We start from the raw sequence: 20,990 nt of genomic DNA on the forward strand, positions 1-20,990 counted from the left end.
ATCGTCTCAGCGTGAATATAGGAAACGGGTTCTTCCTGGAATTAAAAAAACACATATCACGTAAGAGGTGACTGAAAGTTAAATAGATTCCTCTGATACTGCTTCTGAATTTCCCCCATGCTACGGACGCAGACTGAGGCTGTCAATATTTTAAAAGTCCACTGACGCTTTCCTCGCCCGCCTCCACATCTCCTGCTGACTTCTGTGATAGGAAAGCACAACCTGCTGGTTGGTGTGCAGTTCGTAAGAAAATAATTTTTCAGAACACAAAACAAATAAGCAGGAAGAAGCAGCCCCTGAAGCTTCACAGGAGTGCCTACAAATTGACGCCTTCCAGGTAGAGGTCCCTGCCAAGAATCGCTCGAGGGCGTGCGGCCCACGTGCGCCAAGTTCGTTCAGGGATTGCTTTCCTTTTCAGGCTGCCATGGGCTGGGGCCAGAGGGTCGTTCTCAGCTGCAGACCAGCACCCTCTAGTCCTCACTCCTCACTCATCCACGTCACCACGCACTCCAACCCGGGCACTGAGCACCACTGCTGGGCTGTGCCACCATTTCTGAACGCCCATATCCGACTGGCCCATTTGACTTGCAGTCCTCCCATCACCCAACACTTCAGAAGAAGTAACCTTGAAATAAGAGTGGAAATCGTATGCCATAAGATTGTGATAAGCCGCCCAGTACAGCAAAGACCAGTAGACTTTTTGATGGTTTCTCCTCTAGAAGACAAACGCAAAGGGGGATGGGGAGAAAAGAGCTTTGGCTTTTGCACGTGATTTCCAGTGCTGGAAAATAATCAAATAAAGCCATGCTGGAATTAAAGAGCAAAGAGAAAATTGCCCAGTGACGCATGAAGCGAGAGCTGCCGAACCACTCACAGTAAACTAGATGGATTGCCTCATTTCACTCTTTTAAGGGCTGTATGTTACAGCAACCTCATTTTTCTCCTCCTCAACCTTGCGTCAGGCCTCCTCACAACTTTCCTTTGATTCATTTCTCAGCCAAGCAGGTGGAGGGGCCAAGAGCCTGCTGCACGGCTGTCCCGAGTTCATTCCTCACTGGTGAATGATGCCAAAGGCTTGGTCTAGGACACAAAGCAGGTCTTCTGTCAGACACAGTCATTTCCCAGGTCCCCGCAACCCGCCCGCCCCCCTACCCACCAAGAGATAACATCTTTCCCCCCTTGGACTCTCTGATAACAGGATTGATGTCTGGGGACAGAACCAGAAGACATTCAAGCTTTGGTGTATCCTATGTGAATGACCCAATCCTGTGTGATACTGTCACATCTGCTGCTTGAAGGAAAATCAATGAGAAAATTAACTGCCCGAGTGTAATTAGCTCGAGCACAGAACAAGTCCACAGACAATGGAAATGAATGGACGAGGCTGAAAATTCAGAGGAGTCCTGGAACAATGCAGTTTCTAACGCGATGGAAACAGGTAACATCTGGACTGCCCTGACATTTCCTGAGTTTTCTACTGTGTGCCTGGCTGTGGACTCAGTTTGGACCACAGGCAGCACAGAAAAGCTCTGACTGTAACTGTGCTTGGAGTCTGGAAGGTGAGGCAGGCATGGACAGTAAAACATACACCTCTAGATTGTAAGGGTTCTGCTGGAAGAAGAGAGGGTGCTATGAAAGAGAATAATGAAGGGGGTCCCCATTTGGAAGGAATGGTAGGTACAGGGTCACAAAGCTGAGGCCTGCACGCGAGCAGCTCACATGAGCAGGCAAGAAGGTGGCTGCCACAGGGCTTGGGAGGCTATGTTAAGGATTTGGATGGTGTCCTCAGGGCCAGAAGTCATGGAAGGGTTTAAACTATGGGAAGCTGTATAGCATGGCAAATTCCTGTGAATCTGTAATTATGTAAAAATGAACACCGAAAGAAGTCAGAAATGAAGTGCTATAACATTTTCAAATACAACTCTGGCTTCTGCACAATGAGCGGATTAGGATATGAAGGGCCAACATTAGAGATAATTACAGGAATTCAGGCAAGAGAAAGCAGCACAGAGGCAAGGCGTTTTTGCAAGGCACCTGGGAGCTAGAATTGACAGGAGCTGGTGATTGGTTGGCCACAGCAGTCAAGAAGTGGTGCTGGGTGTGAGTCCCATGTTTCTCTGACTTGAATACCTGGTGTGGGTGGAGACCCACTGATTGGGATGGGCAACACAATTGCAGGGACAGGGAACAAAGACAGAATTTAGTTTGGGTTTGTTAGGCGTAAGTTGCCCCCCAACCCCTCATGTTCACGTGGAGATGTTGAGTACAGGGATAGAGATATACGAGACTGAAGCTACTGGGTGCCAACTAAAAGATGGATCACCACTATATTTTTGACAAATAAGAGTTATAAAGAGGAGATGTACACTGTGTGGTTTCTAGATCTGCATTTTGCTATTAAAATACCTACCGTATATACTCGAATATAAACTGAGTTTTTCAGCACATTTTAAATGCAGTTTTTGTGGTAAAACTGGGTGCCTCGGCGGATATTCGGGTTGGCTTATATTTGAGTATATACGGTATTTACCTTAGTTTTTTTGAGAGTATACAGTAAAACACACCAATTGAACATGGACCATCTTGTGACGCTGATTACATTCTCCAAATTGTGCCACCCTTCTCACCCTGCTTTGTAGTTACGGCGAGTAGCGTCTCAGCGGTCCAGAGAGCATGCAAAGCGCTCTAGTAGGTAAATGTGTTGCAATAAGACCTCTTTAAAGCGTTGGAAAGCAAGGACGTTACTTGGAGGACTAAGGTGCACGTGACCCAAGCCAGGGGATTTTTAACTGTCTCATACGCACATGAAAGTTGGACATGGAATAGGGAAAACTTGTGAAGGATTTTGAAGGTACCACAGACTGCCAAAAGAACAAACATATCTGCTTTAGGAAAAGTGTAGTCCGTGTACTCCTTAGAGGCAAAGATGTTAAGTGTTTTTGTCTCTTGTGCTTCAGACACGTTCACTATCAGGACTGATCGGTCCCTGGAAAAGGACGTGGTGCTTAGTCAAGTTGAGGGGTGGTGAAGAAAGAGGAAGACTCTCGTGAGAAAGAGGAAGACTCTCGTGAGGGCTGGCAGCGATGGGCTCGCACAGAGCGACACTTGGGAGGGTAGCCCGGGGCAGGGGCAGGGTGGAGTTTCCTTCTGTGATAAACGGGGCTGCTTGGCGTCAGAACAACTGGATGACACCCCACAGCAGCAACCACATTGCTTGGTTTGATGAAGGTGTCAGGAGCTGTCTTTAGTTTAAGTTAAAGACCGTCTCTGCCACGAGTTTCAGGGTTCGTCTGACCTTCATGGGACCAGGAAGTCCGAAGACTATTTGAAGTTCTAATCTGCATGGGGAGTCCTAGTGGCGTGGTGATCGTGCTTGGCTCCAAATCGAAAGTTGGTGGTTCAAATCCACCAGCTGCTTCCCGGGAGAAGAATGTGGCCGTTTGTTTCCGTTAAGTCAGACGTACAGAGCTGGAAGCACAATAGGACATTCTTTTCTGTCTTTTCTGGCCACTGTGAGCCGGAACTGATGGGCAGCAGAGAAGTTTTGGATTGTCCTGAATTTCCCTCTCTTTTAGTTAGGATTCTTCTACAAAATCTTTAGTCAAAATACCTGGCAATGGTAGCCAGGCACGATCTAGTTTTTCTGGTCTCATGGCAAAGGAGGCAGTTCCTGGAAGCAATTAGCTACACATTTGATTTCTCTCTATTCCTTATTCTCATCCTTCTATTGCGCTGCTGAATAGAAACCAGTGGTTGTCTCTTGGATGGGCAGTTGTAAGCCTTTCAAACCCCAGGCACTACACAAAGAATTAGGAGGTAGACCAGAAGCACTAACTATGTGAGTAGGCCAATTAACTGTGGTGTCCTATGAATCCAGGGCCCTACAACTCTAAACCAAGGAACCCAGTCTCATGAGGTTGATTTTAGTTGTACAAAAGAAGCCCTAGATGTTACTTTTTTTTGGGGGGGGGGAGGGGGCCATTGTTGTCAGTATATCTATCATAAACTTTTGCCAATTCAATTTTTTTCAGATCAATAATTACTGGCAGCAACAACAGTAATGAGTTATGCAATCCTATCTTTAATCGATGCCATCACCATTAACTGTGTTCCCTGTTCCTCCTGCCCCTGGTGACTACATTAGATTTTGTTCTCTATCTATTTGCCTTTTTTCCCTCCCTTTTTTATATAGTGAGGTTATTCAGTATTTGTGCATTTGCGTAGGCTCATTTTGCTCAGCACAATGTCTCCCAGTGACATCATTTTACAGCACGTATCAAAGCGTCACTTCTCTCACTGGCTGAGCAGTATTCTGCTTTGTTTATCCAGTCATCTCTTCATGGACATTGACGTTATTTCTACCTTTTGGTTACTGCAAACAGTGCTGCAATGAGCACTTGTATACAAGTTTGTGAGTCTCTCAAGTATTGGGGGCAGCATATACCTAGCAAGCTGGGTCAGATGGCAGTTCTGTTTTTCTAAAAGAAGGATTCAGCTGGTTAGGATTTGAAGGCTCTGGGTGGTCCATGTGGCTACTGTACTTGGCTGCTAACCAAAAGGCTGGAGGTTCTAGTCTTCCCAGAGGCCCCCGTGGACTCTCAAAGGACAATTTTAGTGCAGGAAAAACCTGTTCAGCAAGGAGATTGTGATGTAAAAGATTTACTCAGCAGGTTTAAGGCATTCAGATCCTGCATGTTCCAAAGAAGCGTAGGGTGCTTTCCAAGTTCAGAAAGAATATTTCTAAGACCTTGAAATAGTCTTCCTGATGAAAGTGCCTGGGGGCCTTGGAGCACATCAGGTGGTTTATGATATTGTGATTTCGGGTGGAGGCTTGGGGCTACACTGGATCAAGCTGACTTCAGGGGGGCGGTGGGGATTAGAAATGAGCCAATAAGAGTAATGAGTATTCCAGGCCTACACAATTGATCTGGGGTACACACTCTGGACACTGAGGCTCAAGTGAGAGTCCCTGGTTAGCAACACTGTGTGCACTGCCACTCACTGCTAGGAGAATGGAGTGTGATCTGTACAACTTCCCTGGGGAAGGACCATTGGAAGTTGTGTTTGGTCTCTCCTGGATTCTGCCCATTGTGACCATCATTGGTATCCTTTCAATGCAATGAACCACACTTGTGAGAAGGCTTTTTGAATCCCGAGTCCATCCAGTGAATCAATGAATTCAAGGGTGGTCTCAAAGATTCCAGCTCAGAGACAGTAACAGCGATGGCCCATTCATGACCCATGTTTGGCACAGAGAGTGAATAGTGGGACTTGTCATTTGCCACTTTGTTGGGTTTGCAGAGTGCTTTTGTTCAGCTCTAAAAAGATGTCATTATGGGACTGCAAGGTGAGGCTGTGGTGGAGTCCCATGCACGTTCCACTCGCTTTGGAGAACAAAGAACTGCTGCTATGCGCTCATTCAGACTCATCAGGCTCCCACAGAACAGGGCAGAATGGCCACTCTGAGCACCCAAAGCTCATCTGTTCAGAAGCAGGTTGTCACGTTTTTTTTCCGTACAGCAGAGGGCGGGTTCGAACCACCGATCTTCTGGTTAGCAGCCAAATACTTAGCCACTGAGCTCTATGATGAATGCAAGGAGGGCCCATGTTGTGGAATGCTTATCGTATTTTGTGCTCTGTGTGTGTGTGTGTGTGTGTGTGTGTGTGTATAATCTATGGTGGTAGCATACATGTTTTAGCAATTTTGTTAAAAATACACCCTGTGTTTAAAGAATCAAATTTAAAATCTGGGTTTAGGTTTCTTTTGCACCTTCTTTTAGACAAAATGGTGCTGTTATTGGTATTAGCATTTTCATCTCTTAACATGAACATGGCTTCCTAGTTGATACATGAAACGACTTTCACACACTCTGTCTTGAAAGGCCTTGGGCTTTTAAGAGCAAAGTTCAAGTGGGACCAAGAGGCACATTGCTGGAGGAGACCTCCCTGGAGAGGCATTCTGGCTATCCTTCATTCTTGCACTTTTCCCCGAGTGGAGAGGACCACTTCTCGCTGCCCGACATTTATAAACAGTGGTGTCTGCTTTTGAAAGATGGTCTTGTTCCACTGAACACAACCTGTTGGCTGCAGATCCGGTTAGGATGTAACTGGGAAGTGCCCAGGGACATTCAATCACCACAAACGACTTTGCCCACGTAGCAAGAACAGGGTATGAGTCCCCAGAGAATTCCTGTGTTTTTGAGATATCAGCCCTGCCTGAAGAAATGCAGGGGGAGGGAGACGACCAAACAACTTTCCAAGTGCCTATCTGGACTACACGCCTAACTGATTTTAGGGAGTTCCGTTAGTATATGGCCCCTCCCAAGTCTGCCGATGAGTGATAGCATGCACTGCAGGGATAACCACTCACGCGAGTACACTCCCGAAGAAGCTAGTGAAGGAAAAACCATGTGGGCACAGGACAAAGGATGATTCTTCTGAGTTAAACGAGGGGTACCCTCTGGAGGGAAGGGCCTGATTCCTCCGGCAGCTGGCAGCCCTGCTGGAGGCTGCATATGAGAAGCATACACCTTTTCACTCATGACTTATGGGCCTCTTCTGTGCACCCAATGGAGGCTCTAGTTTGTTGGTATTAGGATCCGCCATTAACAAGCACTTGCTTTGTTAAAAAAAAAAAAGTAGCTCCTTTTAAGAATTTTTCAACTTAACAAAAGGAATGGTTTACCATTTTTTATGTAAACCGTATGTCTGCCCAAATTTACGGAGCCATCTCGCCATTTTCAGAGGGTGTTCTCCTTTTCCAGCTTGACACTCTGGGTGCTCAGACTGAAATTTGGTAATTTCAGTGGTTTGGAGAGTTGGATACAACTAAACCTACACGTATCTCCATCAGGTCTCTATAGGAGCTCCCAGAAGATATTTTGGGAAAGAGAGTTATGGGCCTTTGTACATCTGTGCTCAGTGACATTCAGGCTGGCCGGATAGGTCAGTTTTTGAAATTACAGTCAGTTGGCATGACTGCATTTCAAATGTATCTATACCCAAGCTCCTGCTTTTCACAAACATTTATAAAGAATGGCATAGCACGGTACGTGACTGCCCCACCTTACAAGAATTTTGTATCTGCTCCCAGTGATGGTAACATTTATTTATTTATTTATACACTCAATTAAGCTTTGTGCTGTGTTGTTCTGTGCTGTTGAGATCATTCTGGCTCATATTGATTCTATAGAACAGAACAGACTGCCGTTTATAAGGTGACCAGATTTTAACATTGGTAAAGTGGAGCACCATTGATAAAACTTATATCCTGGCGAAATAGCCACATGGCAGCTGAAAACCGTATACCCTAGCTTGTCGTGCATTCTTTCCAAAAATCGGGACTTTTAAAAACACTGCAAGGTGTGGGAAAAATTGTTAAAAATTAGGACTGTCCCACCAAAAGCGAAACATCTAGTCACCTTTAGCGTTCTCCCCCAAATGAATGGTAGGTTTGAAATGCGGATCTTTTGATGACACCTGGGTGTTTAACCACTATGCCACCAGAGTCTTTAGATCAGCTTTAGGACTATAAAAATATCAAACAAACGAAAACATCCTTCTGCAAGTGGCAATGTTAATTTTTCATAAAATAGACATCGGGGCAAAATCTAGTACAAGGAGGCCACTGAACGAGTGGACCTCACCATAATAAATATTTACAGACCCAAGGAAAGGGACTCCAAGTACATTAAGCAAATTCTTATAGTGCTAAATAAATACACAACTGTACTGTAATAGTAAGAGGCTTTAACACGAGGTTTATGGACATCTCTTATAGACCTCTATGAACATGCATCAAATTGACACGTGAACGAAATCACGCATTTTCTTTAAAAAACAACCCATTTTATTTTAAAACAACATCATTATACACTATTAACTTAGAACTACAATTGTGTGATACTATATACGTACATAACATTTATAATATTTAATATTACACAGCATTTGAGCTCTTGGGTTTGAAGTTCTGTATGGGCTGCTTGGGTCAGTCAGTATGACAATCTGCTGCACTGCTGTCTTTACATAGATGTGTTAGGGACTCTTGGTCCATGTTTATATTTATTACTGAAGTAATGCTTCCATGAAGGAAACCAATTTACTGGGATTAATATTAAATTTACGCTCAAGTCAAATAGATGCATATTTGCAGATATAGGTATGACACAGAGAGAATTTTAATATTAGAAGACTTAGAAAAAATGAATTTTGATAAGTATTTGTCTCCTTAAGTGGATAACAGTCAGCATAAATGGTAGGAGGTAAATGTAAATAGCTTCTGTGATTTTTATTTGAAGAAATCAAAATGCATCACAGCAAGTAACTCCATAAGCCAAGTGTTAACACCCAAATTTAGGTGAAGGGCAGAACTAGAAAGAAAATCAACAGAAACATAGAAGAATTACACAGCACAATCAACTTGACCTCATAGACATAGAGAGAACATCCCACCAAACAACACAACAATAATTTTTCCAGTATATATAGAAAATTCTCAAGAACATATGGCCATATGTTGGGTCACAAAGAAAGCCTTAATAAATTTTAAGACACTGAGATATTAAAAAGAATCTTCTCAGACCACAATGCTATAAAATTAGAAAACAAAAAAGGAAGATTAAAGGGAAAAAAATCACAAACATGGAAGCTGAACAATGCATTGTTCACAAATTACTGAGCAATAGAAGAAATAATAAATAAAATTGAAAAATTTCTTGAATCAAACAAGAATGGATATATAACATGCAAAAACCTGTAGGAAATAGCAAAATAGTACTCATGACAATTGATAGCAATAAACACATACCAAAATCAACACCTTAACTGAACATCTTCAATAATTATAAAAAGAGCACATTAGTAAGTGTAGAGTCACTAGAAGAAAGGAAATGATCAAGATAAAAAGAGAAACAAATAAAATAGGAAACAGAAAAACAATACAAGAAATTGACAAGGCAAGAAATGGAATTTTTGAAAGTATTAACAATATTGGGAGACCACAGGCAAATAAACAGATAAGAAATGAAATGGGTCACACACCACACACACACACACACACACACACACACACACACCATCGAAATCATTAACAACAGAAAAATACTATGGATAGCAAGGTACCCCAGCAAATTCGAAACCCAGGAAGAAATGAAAAATGTCGAGAAACATACTAAAACGAACTGAAGTAGAAAACTGGAATGAACACATAACAAAAGAAAGAACTTATCAAGTCATGAAAAACTCCCAACCAAAACAAAGTTTGGGCCTAAACAGCTTCCCTGGATAATTCTAAGCAACATTCAGAGCAGAACTGCTACCAACTGTACTGAAAACTGTTCTAGCGTACAGAAAAAGATGAAAAATTTCCAAATTCATTTTATAAATTTGACAACAATGATCAGTTATAAAAGGAAATTACAGATAAATATCCCTCATAAACACAGATGTAAAAATTCTTTGAAAAATCCTAGCTAACAATATATCCAAAAAGTAAAATATCATGACCAAGTAGGATTCATGCCAAGTATGCGAGATGGTTCAAATTAGAAAAGCAACTAAGGTAACCTATGACATATGTAAAATTAAGGAAAAAAACCCAAACACAAATAAAACAACACAGAAAAAGCATTTGACAAAGCCCAACATCCATTTCTGATAAAAGAACAAAATAAGAACAGATGGGAAATTCCTCAACCTAATGAACGGCATATATACAAAATCAAAGGTTCAAATTCTCAATGAGAGAAATGGAAAGTATTCTGCTTACGAACAGGAACCACTCAAAGATGCCTTTTATTCCTATACTTATATACTATTGTGCTAGAAGTCTTAGCCAAGGTTATTAGGCAACAAAAGGAAAGTAAAAGCATCCAAATTCATAAAGAAGTAGTAAAACTCTTTGCAGATGATCTTATCCTATACACAGAAACTCCCCCCAAAATGGCAAGAAAATTGTTGGGACTAATTGAATGATTCAGCAATATGAGGGGCACAAAATATCAACATATAAAATTCAACCAGCTTTCTTTATACCAACAAAGAGGGCTCCGAAAAGGGAAATCATAAAAACAGTATCAGCCAGAATAGCACACCAAAAGTGAAATATTTAGAAATAAACATAATCAAAGAAACAAAGAACATGTATGTAAAAAGCTACAAAACACTACACCAAGACACCAAAAGAGAACCATGATCATAGACAGGAAGAATGGATAGAAGAATATCCCATGATCATGGGCAGGAAGAATAGATAGGAATAATATACCATGATCATGGACAGGAAGAATGGATAGGAAAACTATTCCATGTTCATGGACAGGAAGAATGGATAGGAAAACTATTCCATGATCATGGACAGGAAGAAGAGATAGGAAGAATATACCATGGTCATGGATAGGAAGAATGGATAGGAAGAATATTCCATGATCATAGATAGGAAGACTTAACACCATGAAAATATCAATACTATTGGAAGGGACCTACAGCTATAATGTAATCCTATTCAAATTCCAACATCATTCTTTAAAAGATGGAAACAGTAATCAATGTTATGTGAAAAGGAAAGATACCCTGGGTAAGCAAAGCACTACTAAGAAAGAAGAACAAAGTAGTAGGTTCTCACTTCCCAATATAAAATCCTACTATATATCCATTGATGCAACCATGCCCATGAATGTAGCAGAATATACAGGGGGCAGAGTTATGGAAATGTCTTAGGCAATTCTAAATGTCTTGCGAGAATGAGTTCCTGTGCATGATGACTCAGAATCATTGTCTTGGAAGACACCAAGGTCAAATGACATTACCTAGTTCACAAAAACAACATTTTACATCCTAATTTGAGGGGTAGTGACTGGGGTCTTAGAAGTTCATTGGGGCCATCTAAGGTGCAACTATTGATCTCTTCCCATGGAGAGGAAAGAATAGTGATGATGATAGAAAGGCATATGAAAATAATCCTGTAGACTGATGGACCATGCACATAATCAGTCTCTACAACACTAAGACCAGAAGAACTAGATGGTCCAGTTACTACTACCAACTGCTTTGTGAAGGATCACATTAGAAAGTCCTGTATAGAGGAGGTGAGAAATATTTATCAGAGCTCAAAAATAGAAGAGACTAGGCTTGGATTGAATAGAGACTAGTGAGATCCCCAAGACTGTAGCCCTTAATTAACCTCAGGTTTTGGAACTGAAGGAGCTCCGATGGTACAATAATCAACCATGTAAGATCAAAAGGGCAGCATTTACCACAGGACAAAATTCAGAGGGTTAGGAAAGGAGGAGGAACGGAAACAGGTAACACAAGGAGAAAGAGGGATAATTGAGAGGATTGCAATGGATGAGCTGAAATAAAATGTGTATGAATTGTTGAATATAAAACTGGTGATCTGCCCCATCCATAAACCTACACCTAATTCACAATAAAATGTTAAAAAAACTACTTCATATAGAGATGAGGACCCTCTGAGAGAAGCAGTTTTCAATTTGAATTATTGTTCCCTTTCCCTATTAAAAAGAAACCAATTCAGTGTTTTGAACACATTGCTTAAAAGAAGCACATGCAAACTACCCTTTTTTGGTTATTTCTATTTTGTTACTGGGTTTCACATATGCAATATTGCATTTTTCCCTCTAGACAGAACAGTGCATTTCCTGGCACTTCAAATGACTTCAAATGCTCTTGAGTTGCTTTTTGGAGTAAATTAGATACTGAAATGTTAGATACCAATGTATCATTCATCAATGCAGAGCCCTTGTGAGGCAGTGGTTAAGGTGTTTGGCTGTTAAAAGAAATGGACAGGGGTTCGATGCCATCAACTGCCCTAAGGGTGAAGGAAGTGGCGGTCTCCTTCTGCTAAGATTGCAGTGATGAGTTGCAACAAAGGTGGATGAATTGTATGTGAAACTGACAATCAGCTCTGTAAACCTTACAGGGCAGCTCTCCTCTCTTCTAGGGTGGCTAGGAGTTGGTTTCGACTCACTGGCAAGGGCTTTGGCTTTTTTGCCTTGTGTAATCCATCAAGGAACCACTGTCCTGTGATGTCTGGTGCTTAGTAGGCGTTCAAGACTTTTGGGATGCGTTTTACATACAAAGCTTCCAGCTCCTGTTTAACTATAAACAACAGCGACAGAGTGGGATCATTTCTGATGGAGGAGCTTTTTGTATTTTGGAGCCGTGCCCCTCAAACCTGGTCCTGATTAGGGATTCAACTCCTGTTTATACAATTCTAGACCATTTTGGCAGAATTGGAGAGCACATACCAGGGTGTCGGCTTTTATGAATCTCCTGGGATGTGAATGTCAGGCTGACTGGATGAACTCTGGCCACAAATCCCAGACAAGCACAATGACTCTATTTATTCAGACTTGGCTGCCTGAATGCAGATGGACGCTGTGGGTAATAAATTTTCACAGGCCAAGAACTTCAGCCATCAACCAGGCTGATCCGGAGGAGAAAAATGCACCCAGGGAAGTGGGGTCGGGCTGCAAAACTCTCCTGTGTTATTATTCCGTGTCTGCATGTCAGCCAGCAAATTTGTTTGGTCACTGATTGACACGTGTGGCCAATGGCGCCAGAGGTTCTTGTCAAAGGCGCCGTTCCCTGTTAGGCAATTGTCATATTAAAAAGGGACATGGAGGGGGAAATGAACAGCTCCCATTACAATTGGAATCTGCTTTTAATATTACACCCCAGACCGATGTTAGTTATCGGGTGACCTCTGCAGTGAAGAACTGAGAACCAAGATGGGAATGTTTCGTGGGCCAGTGCTCCAAGAAAGCCAGGGAACCAGAAAGCAATAAACACTTCCACGCAGGGCTCTGAGGAATGTGACCTACAAGTCTTGCCATCTTCATGCAATGAGGCTTTAGATCCCTTTCTAGAGACATGATTATTACCCTATGCATTATAAATAAGGAAAGGATTGGCTCTTCAACTTGCAGATTTATGCTAACTACCTAGATATCGGTTAAATTAATTGTGTGCTCTCTAAATATTGATTGGCAATTAAAAGGTAACTCTTTTTCAGTGTGTGAGGAGTCAATTTGCCAGCATGACAATTTCTCTCTACAGATGAGATCCAATGAACGCAGCTGTAAAATTAGAATCGTCAGCCTAAGTGGATAAACCATGCTCATTTAAAGAGAAAAATGCAGTTATATGATTAAAATAAAAAGACTGCCTAATATGTGTGGATAATGTAATTACTGCTAAGCTCCAGGCATAAACGGAGTCATTCACTTCCAATCCGTGTTTCCCTCCTCTCCCTGAGCTTATGTCTTTTTCATCTGTCACACCTGCAGCACATGACACTCTCTTTGCTGGAAGTCTTCAAGTGTCCCTGTCCTCCTGCTCTAGCTACAATCATTTCATCCAGATATTTGCTTGTGTCCTACCTCCTGAGGCTCAGCTCATATTTTTCACCAAAGAGGAACCTGTGAAATGTATATTCCTCTCTCCCTTCCAATCCACAAAAAACTTTCTAGAGTACTTAGCACTTAACACAATCTTACATTAAGCCTTCACATTCCTTCCTATTCTTCCATGGACACGTTGGCCTTTAAATTGGTAAGACCGAAAAACGTACAGAGAAAACGTCAAATAGAGTGCTTTGTGCATCACTTTCTATCATTGATGCACAATCAGGTTGTCAAGGTATGCTCTCTTTAGTGTAGTCCTCAACACGTATAAGAACTATAGCAGCAACCAGGATAATGCTTGTATCGATTAGACCCCCTAATTTTCTAAAAGTTGTAAGCCATGGCCATCACTCCACTCCTAAAGAGCAGAGCCAACATTCTGCTCCCCTTGAAAGGGAAGGTGCAGAGAGACCCGTTGGCTTGGTTTTAGAGGGTCTGCATGAGGTGATTCAGGATGGAAACTTGTCATCTCAGTGTAGCTTCATGTTAAGCCTGCTTAAGAAGTTGTTAAAGACATTTTTAGGTGCCCAGGGGGTGCAGTGGTGAAAGTCCTCAGCTGCTCACCAAAAAGTTGATGGTTCAAACCCACTCACCACTTTAAGGGGGAAAGAAGGAGGAGGAGTCTGCTTCTGTAAAGATGACCGTCTTAAGACCCCAAGGGCAGTTCTCCTCTGTCTGTGGAGTGGTACAAGTCAGACTGGACTCATTCCACCCTCCCAGACCCTTGTGGTCTGGAGACATTTCCATGGAGAATGGACAGATACCTTTCTTCTGAACAAGACATTTGTACATTGTGTTGCAGCTAATTTAAGATCCTGTGTCTGATTTTTATAGTTTTTGTGAATGCCTTTGATCTCTGGATAAGACTAGATGGAAAGATTCTAGTTTTGCATATAAAAAAATAAAGGTAGAGTAGAAGTGATCTTTGATACTGTACAGTGCATTAAGTACAACATTATATATTTATTATGCACCCATTCAATGAAGATATCCAAGACTGCAACCTTTGATATGGATGGTACCTCAATGTAAAGAAACCCAAAATGCTTACAGCTGGACTGAGAGATGACATTATGGTGCATGAAGATAAGATGGAAGCCGTCAAGGATTTTTTTTTTGTTTTTTTTGCATTCGCAATCAACACTCATGGGAATAGCAGCTAAGAAACCAAAACATGTGTTGGGAAAACCTGCTGCAAATGACCTCTTGTAAGTGTTAAAGAGCAAAGAGGTCACGTTGAGGACTACGGTGCGTCTGCTCCACAGCATGGTAGTTTCAATGGCCTCATGCACTTATACACATTGGCCAGCAAGTACGGAGGAACGCAGAAGAAAGGATGACTAGGAAGTATGGTGCTGGCAAAGAATGTTGACAGTACCACGAACTGCCAGAACAAACAAACGAGTCTTGGAAAAACACAGCCAAAATGCTCTCTAGACGTGAGGAAGTCGGACTTTGTTTCACCGCTGTGGAGACGCTGTCAGGAGGGACCAGTCCCTGGAAAAGGACGTCATGTTTAGTAAAGTAGAAGAGGAAGACCCTCCATGAGATGGATTCAAGCAGCAGCTGTAACAATGGGCTCAAACATGACATTTGTGGGGATGGAGCAAGACGGGGCAGTGTTTTGTTCCGTTGTACATTGGGTTGGCATGAGCTGGGATGGGTTTGGTGATACCTAGCAACAATCAAACGATAGAGTCTAATGAGATAATGGGGCAGCCTTTGTGAAGAAGTGAAAGTTACGGTGCGCTTACAAGATGAGTAGGAAGATGAGCAAGGCAAAACCAGAAGGGAAGCCGAGGTGATGGAGGTTATCAGGGAGTTGGGCTTGGCTTCCTGCAGGAGCAGAAAGAAGACCCCTCTGGTTAGGGCACAGTAGATGAGTCTGTGTACTAGTGCAGGGGAGGGACAGGCAGCCAGGCGACTTCGCAAGGTACTGTTAGCCATGTCTGGGCTCTAAATTTTATCCCAAGTAGGATGGGAACCCCATTTAAGATTTGAGTCCAAAGAATGACTAGTTGTGATTTATGTTTTAAAAAATCACGGAGAAGGGTGAACATCTAGACCAGGGGCCCTCAAACTACAGCCTGTGGACCACATGTGGCCCGTCAAGGACATTTATCCGGCCCGCTGGGTGTTTTTGCCCCATTTTGGTTTTTTACTTCAAAATAAAATATGTGCAGTGTGCATAGGAATTTGTTCATAATTTGTTTTAAACTATCGTCCCGCTCTCCAATGGTCTGAGGGACGTGAACTGGCCCCTGTTAAAAAAGTTTGAGGACCCCTGATCTAGACAGAGAACAAATAAGTATAAACAAGTCACAACCAACATCAAACAATAGGATCTACTTGGCATTTATAAGACACTCCACCTAACAACAAGCTGCAAGTCCGTAAAAGTGTGGAGGAACAGAAATAAGATAGCTTATACTACAGAGGTTTAAACAAGTCAGAATGGAAAAAAGTGGACTGACATTCAAGTTTCCAAATGTAAACCCACTGCCCTCAGGGAGATTCAGACTCCTGGCGACCTTCTAGGTTCTGAGATGGCAATTCTCTACAGGAACAGCCAGTCTCACCTTTCTCCCATAGTGCAGCTGGTGGGCTTGAACTGCCAGACTTGTGGTTAGCTATCCAACACTTACTCAACAGCACTTCCAAGGCTCCTTAATAATCTGAGATCAAATCACTGCCATTGAGTTGACCCTACAGGACAGAGTCCCCTGTGAGTTTCTGGGACTGTAATTCTTTGGCAGGGGGGAAGGGGGCTGTCTTTCTCTCAGTGTGGCCAGCGTTTTCAAACTGCCAACTTTGTGGTTAGCAGCCAATGTGTAACCACTATGCCACCTGGTCTCCTTTAATAATCTTAGGGTTTACACCTATAGGCTTGGAGATAAAGTGACTATTTCCTGGCAGTTCAAGGAGTCTTCAAGCTGAGTCTGATGTTGCTAGGCTTGAACAACTGCGTGGCTGGCAGGGAAAATGGGAACAATCAAAAGAGATACCTATTGCGTGTGCTCGGGTAGAGAAGTGGCAAAGACCAGCAGTGTAGGTTATGACAAATTGTGTTAGAAATACCTATGAGGTTGCTCAAGTGGAAAAGTCAGATGGGTCCATAGTTCATACAAGAGCTCTGAGTTGAGGACACAGCTTTAGAAACTGCCAGTGTACCGACATCAGAGGCTTAGGGAACATCGAGAGAGAGTGGAGGAGGAAAGAAGTCAGGGTGACATCATGCTGCAAGGATCATTGCTAGAGGCTGGATAAAAGAAGACAGCAACGGAGCCTGATAAGGAAGTCCCAGAGGGAGAGGAAACAAACTAGGCACGGAGGGAGGGAGCAATGGTTTTCACTGCCCTGCCTCCCAGGGTAGTGGGTTATAACCTCAATGTCAGCAGTTGGAAACCACCAGCCTCTCCTTGGGAGAAAGACAAGGCTGTCTACTCATGTGAAGAGCTACAGTCTCAGAAACCCACAGGGGTAATTCTACTCTGTCCTACAGGGTGGCTGTGAGTGGGCACTGACTCCAGTTGAAGGCTTATGGTAAGTTGTGTTGAGTTGAAGTGAGTTGAGTAGAGGTGAGTTGGAGTCTTGTGGTCAGACTGTATGAGGGGTTACAAAGAGCCCAGTATCTTTGGCTCCATGGAGGTCACTGGTGACCCAAGGCAGTCCCACCGAGTCCCAGCTATCTCACTGTATCTCACAATGCCAGAGAAGTGACATGTGTGTAGGTATATTTGTGCACAGGCTCTGTTCTTTCAGGGGGAAATCATAGTTTGCTCTTACAGAGAAAATAACCTACCATATAATTAGTCTTTTTTAAAAGCATGAGAATTGCCATTTTGTGGTTAGGCCAGGGTATAGCTATAGTCCAAAGCAGGATAACTTAATGTAATTAGTGTTGAAGCAATAACTTAAAACACAAGATACAAGACCACTATCTGAAGTCTTGATTACGAGCAAGGGATTGCTACATATAAAAGTCACTTATATATACACTCCTATTCAAGAAGTTGACAGAATAAGAGACTTTATAGCAAAATAGGACAGGGATGTTGTACACACACAGGGACAAAATGCAGAAACAGAGGATTTGACCTATACATTTACAATATCACCAATGACTCGCCAAACAAATATTCTTGCTGATTTATTCGTACTGGTTTAGAGAACATCTGTGTCATTGAGAACACATTTTCCCCCAAAAATCAAGTTTTCAGGGAAACATTTCTGGAAATAACTCCGGAAATTCTTTCAAAATTCAGAAAGACTCACTAAATGAAATAGTCTTTAAAACCTGTTTTTAACAGAAAGTCTACAAAATTACTAAGGTTGATATGATTAAATCCACAGTGTACCTAGATAGGCGTCTCCCAATGGCAAAACACCTAGAGACTTAAATCATTCATTAGAACAGCAGTTCTCAACCTGTGGGTTGCAACCCCTGTGGGACCTGAACGACCCTTTCACAGGTGTCGCCCGATTCAAAACAGCAGCAAAAGGACAGTGATGAAGTAGCAACAAAAATAATTTTATGGTTGGGGGGTCCCCACACCATGAGGAACTGTATGAAAAGGTCGCAGCATTAGGAACGTTTAGGACCACTGCACTAGAGTCACCTACATGAGTCTCACAGTAAGCTGTCATTGAGTCCACTGTGGCCCCTGGTGGCCCTTTGTGGGTCAGAATAGAACTACGCTCTATAGGGCTCTCAGTGGCTGCTAGGTCTTTCTTCCAAGGAACTTCAAGGTGGACTTGAACCTCCAACATTTTGGTTCCTGGCTGAACATTTTAACTGTTTGCATCACCCAGGAACTTCCCTCACATCCACAAGGAATCAAAAGCAGGAGTGAAGACATGCTACATTTCTGCTACCCGTGTTACGTCAGATAGACCTGACAGCCCTTGGGGCGTGCATGTAGGAAGAAACCAAACAAAAGAGCATCATCATAAACTAGCCACCAAGAGGCTCTCCAGGCTTAGTCAGCCTCCCTTCACTTGGGATTTTCACAACTTGCCCATCTTGTTTCCAGAGTCCGTGAGTTCTCTCTTACTGGGTTTGGGCTGCTAAGCACAAGGCTGATTCAAACCCACCAGCCTCTGCGTAGGAGGAAGATAAGGTTGTCTGTTCCCATAAAGATTTAGTGTCGAACCTCCTGGGGGTCCCTGTGAGTTGGAACTGACGGGATGGCAGTGGCAGGGGTGGGTCCTACATTGGCACCTCCCTTTCTCTCACGGGGCAAGCATCTTCTGCTCAGGTGCTCTTGGTTTCACCCCTGCCTTCTCTTTCTCTCCAGTTTGTATTTGCATGTCTAGACAGTAGGATCACCTTCATAGCATTTCATGATGCCTTTGAGTACAAGACGTGATTTCAAAATCAATCACATAGTAAAACTATTTCAGGCTGCATGCAGGAATGACTCATGAAAAAAAAAGGCGCCCCTTGGAATTGTCTCTTTGCCTGTCACATGTATACAGAGCCGACGAAATTCAGTACAGGTAATGAGAAAATGGAAAGAGAAGTGGAAAGGAAATATGTCTTTGCTGTTTTCAAACTTGTTTCATAACACAAACATTTCCTGAAAGGCAGATGGGGAACTGGTGAATATTCAGTGAGGTGTTCCCCCCCCCCCATGTTAAATGACTGATCAGAAGACTATTTATAACCCCTGACTGATGTCCCGAGCTGATAAATCAACACCAAGGGAGAACGTCTCCAGCACATTCATCATTGAAGACAAACAGCCTCCACGGAGCCTGATTATTTCTTATTCATTGTGGGCGCTTACCTCGACGCTCGCCTCTTCTCAATGTTAATAGTATCTGTGTAAGATTCCTCAATGTTTAATGCTCCGGCTGGCCTGCTGCATGCTGATGAGATGCAGCCACATTCGGGAGCTGGCTGGCCCACTCCTCAGGATAAGGGCTCTATTTCTGATCCTGCTTTCCTTCCTCGCAAATACCTGTGGTTGGCCTCGATGTCATACAATCACAGAATCACACACTTATGGGAAAAGGCCAACAGAGTATCTTAGCAGACGGCGTCCAAGGAGCAGAGAGCAACCCGGCCTGGTGGGCCACAACGTGGTGTGTGTGAGACTCAATTAGCACCCAGTGGGGCCCATCAAGGAAGCCAGCATGTGTATCCCAGTCAAAGACAAAACAAAACAAAAACCCAACTCTCTGCCACTGAGTCGATGGTCAGGGTAATTCTTCACAGGAGTAGAAAGCCCCATCTTTCTCCCATGGGACAGCTGATGGCTTTGAACGTCTGACCTTGTAGTGAGCAGCCCAATGAATAACCACAATGCCACCAGGGCTCCTGCCCCAGTCAGAGAAGGCAGAACTACAGGAACCGCCTACCTGTTCGTTCTCCTCTTCATCACTACTCAGCTTGAGGTCATCTTCCAGCATTCTGCAAGGAGGAACAAAGAGGGATTGAGACTCAGTTGGCGCCAAATAAGTTTGCAACCACATATAGTGAAACCTGCGACCACCTTTCTCCGGGTCTCCCCCGCGTCCGCCTTCCACGCTCGACTTGGTGGCAGCCTTTGTGTTTGTCTCCTCTGACAGGTCTCCTGGCCTTCCGTTACAGCTCTTGACTAGAGCAATGGTTTGGGCGGAAGCCACTGGATCCCTAATGCTTGCCTTCCTTTCCTTCTGCCCCATGTTGGAAACAAGGGTTCTAGGATCACATAGACTGGCTCGAGAATGGGATTCAAAAACAATGGAACCCAAATGGGGGCTAGTCCCTGCAAAGTGCCGCGTGTCTGAGTATTTGTTCAGCGTCCTCCAGGTGCCGGGGGCTGGGCATGAAACTGCCCTTACTGACGTGGGGGTGGGCTAGGGGCAGGGCTCTCATGGAAACAGAAGTGGAGAAGCTGAAACAACACACCTGCGCTGGGAGCCAAGGCTGCCAAAGGTCTGTGGAACCCCTGGCCCCTGCTGAAAGCCAGAGGAGGCGGGGGCTGTGAAGGCAGCTCCCTACCCAGCGAGGCAGGACAGTAAAGCAAAGCCAACCAAACCCCAACCATCAACCCCTCCATTTCAGATGATGAGACAACTGTATCCGTTATCAGAAATGCTGAGTTGTTTCTTCCTAGGACACTTTCCCCATGGATTCATTACAAAAGGGAACTTACTCCGGAGAAGGAAGTGTCAACACAGTCAGAGGCAGAGGAGCTGTTAGGGAGCGGGGTGAGGAGCGGTCTACTCCTGATGTACCCTAGGGGCCACGGGTCAGTTTCAAATGACCAAGTCAGAGTCAGAAAACCCCCTTGTCTCCCTTGAAGTGAGTTTCCAGAGATCAGCCCTTAAACAGTGCTTCTCAAACCAAACCCGCTGCCATTGGGGCGATCCCCACTCACAGCCACCCTCTAGGACAGGGTAGAACTGCCTCTGGGGGTTTCTGAGACTGTCCCTCTTTACAGGAGTAGAAAGCCTCATCTTTCTCCCAAGGAGCGGCTGGTGGTTTCAAACTGCTGACCTAACAGCAGCCCAGTGTGTAACCCACCTGGCCACCAGCACTCCGTTTAGAAGCCTGTTACAGGTCTATTCATCCAT

At 43.6% G+C, this 20,990-nt stretch overlaps 1 protein-coding gene across 6 annotated transcripts in view; it reads right to left on the reverse strand.

The window, feature by feature from the left end:
* Window positions 1-20,990, reverse strand: part of AFF3 (ALF transcription elongation factor 3) — a 614,141-nt gene that overhangs the window by 91,873 nt on the left and 501,278 nt on the right. For all 6 annotated transcript variants that reach the window (XM_075563238.1, XM_075563237.1, XM_075563235.1 and 3 more), the window contains one exon: window positions 19,791-19,842. In XM_075563238.1, coding sequence (XP_075419353.1) covers window positions 19,791-19,842 — 52 coding nt within the window. The remainder of the gene's footprint in view (window positions 1-19,790; window positions 19,843-20,990) is intronic.

Source organism: Tenrec ecaudatus, chromosome 11 (genome assembly GCF_050624435.1).
Source record: "Tenrec ecaudatus isolate mTenEca1 chromosome 11, mTenEca1.hap1, whole genome shotgun sequence".
Lineage (NCBI taxonomy): Eukaryota > Metazoa > Chordata > Mammalia > Afrosoricida > Tenrecidae > Tenrec > Tenrec ecaudatus.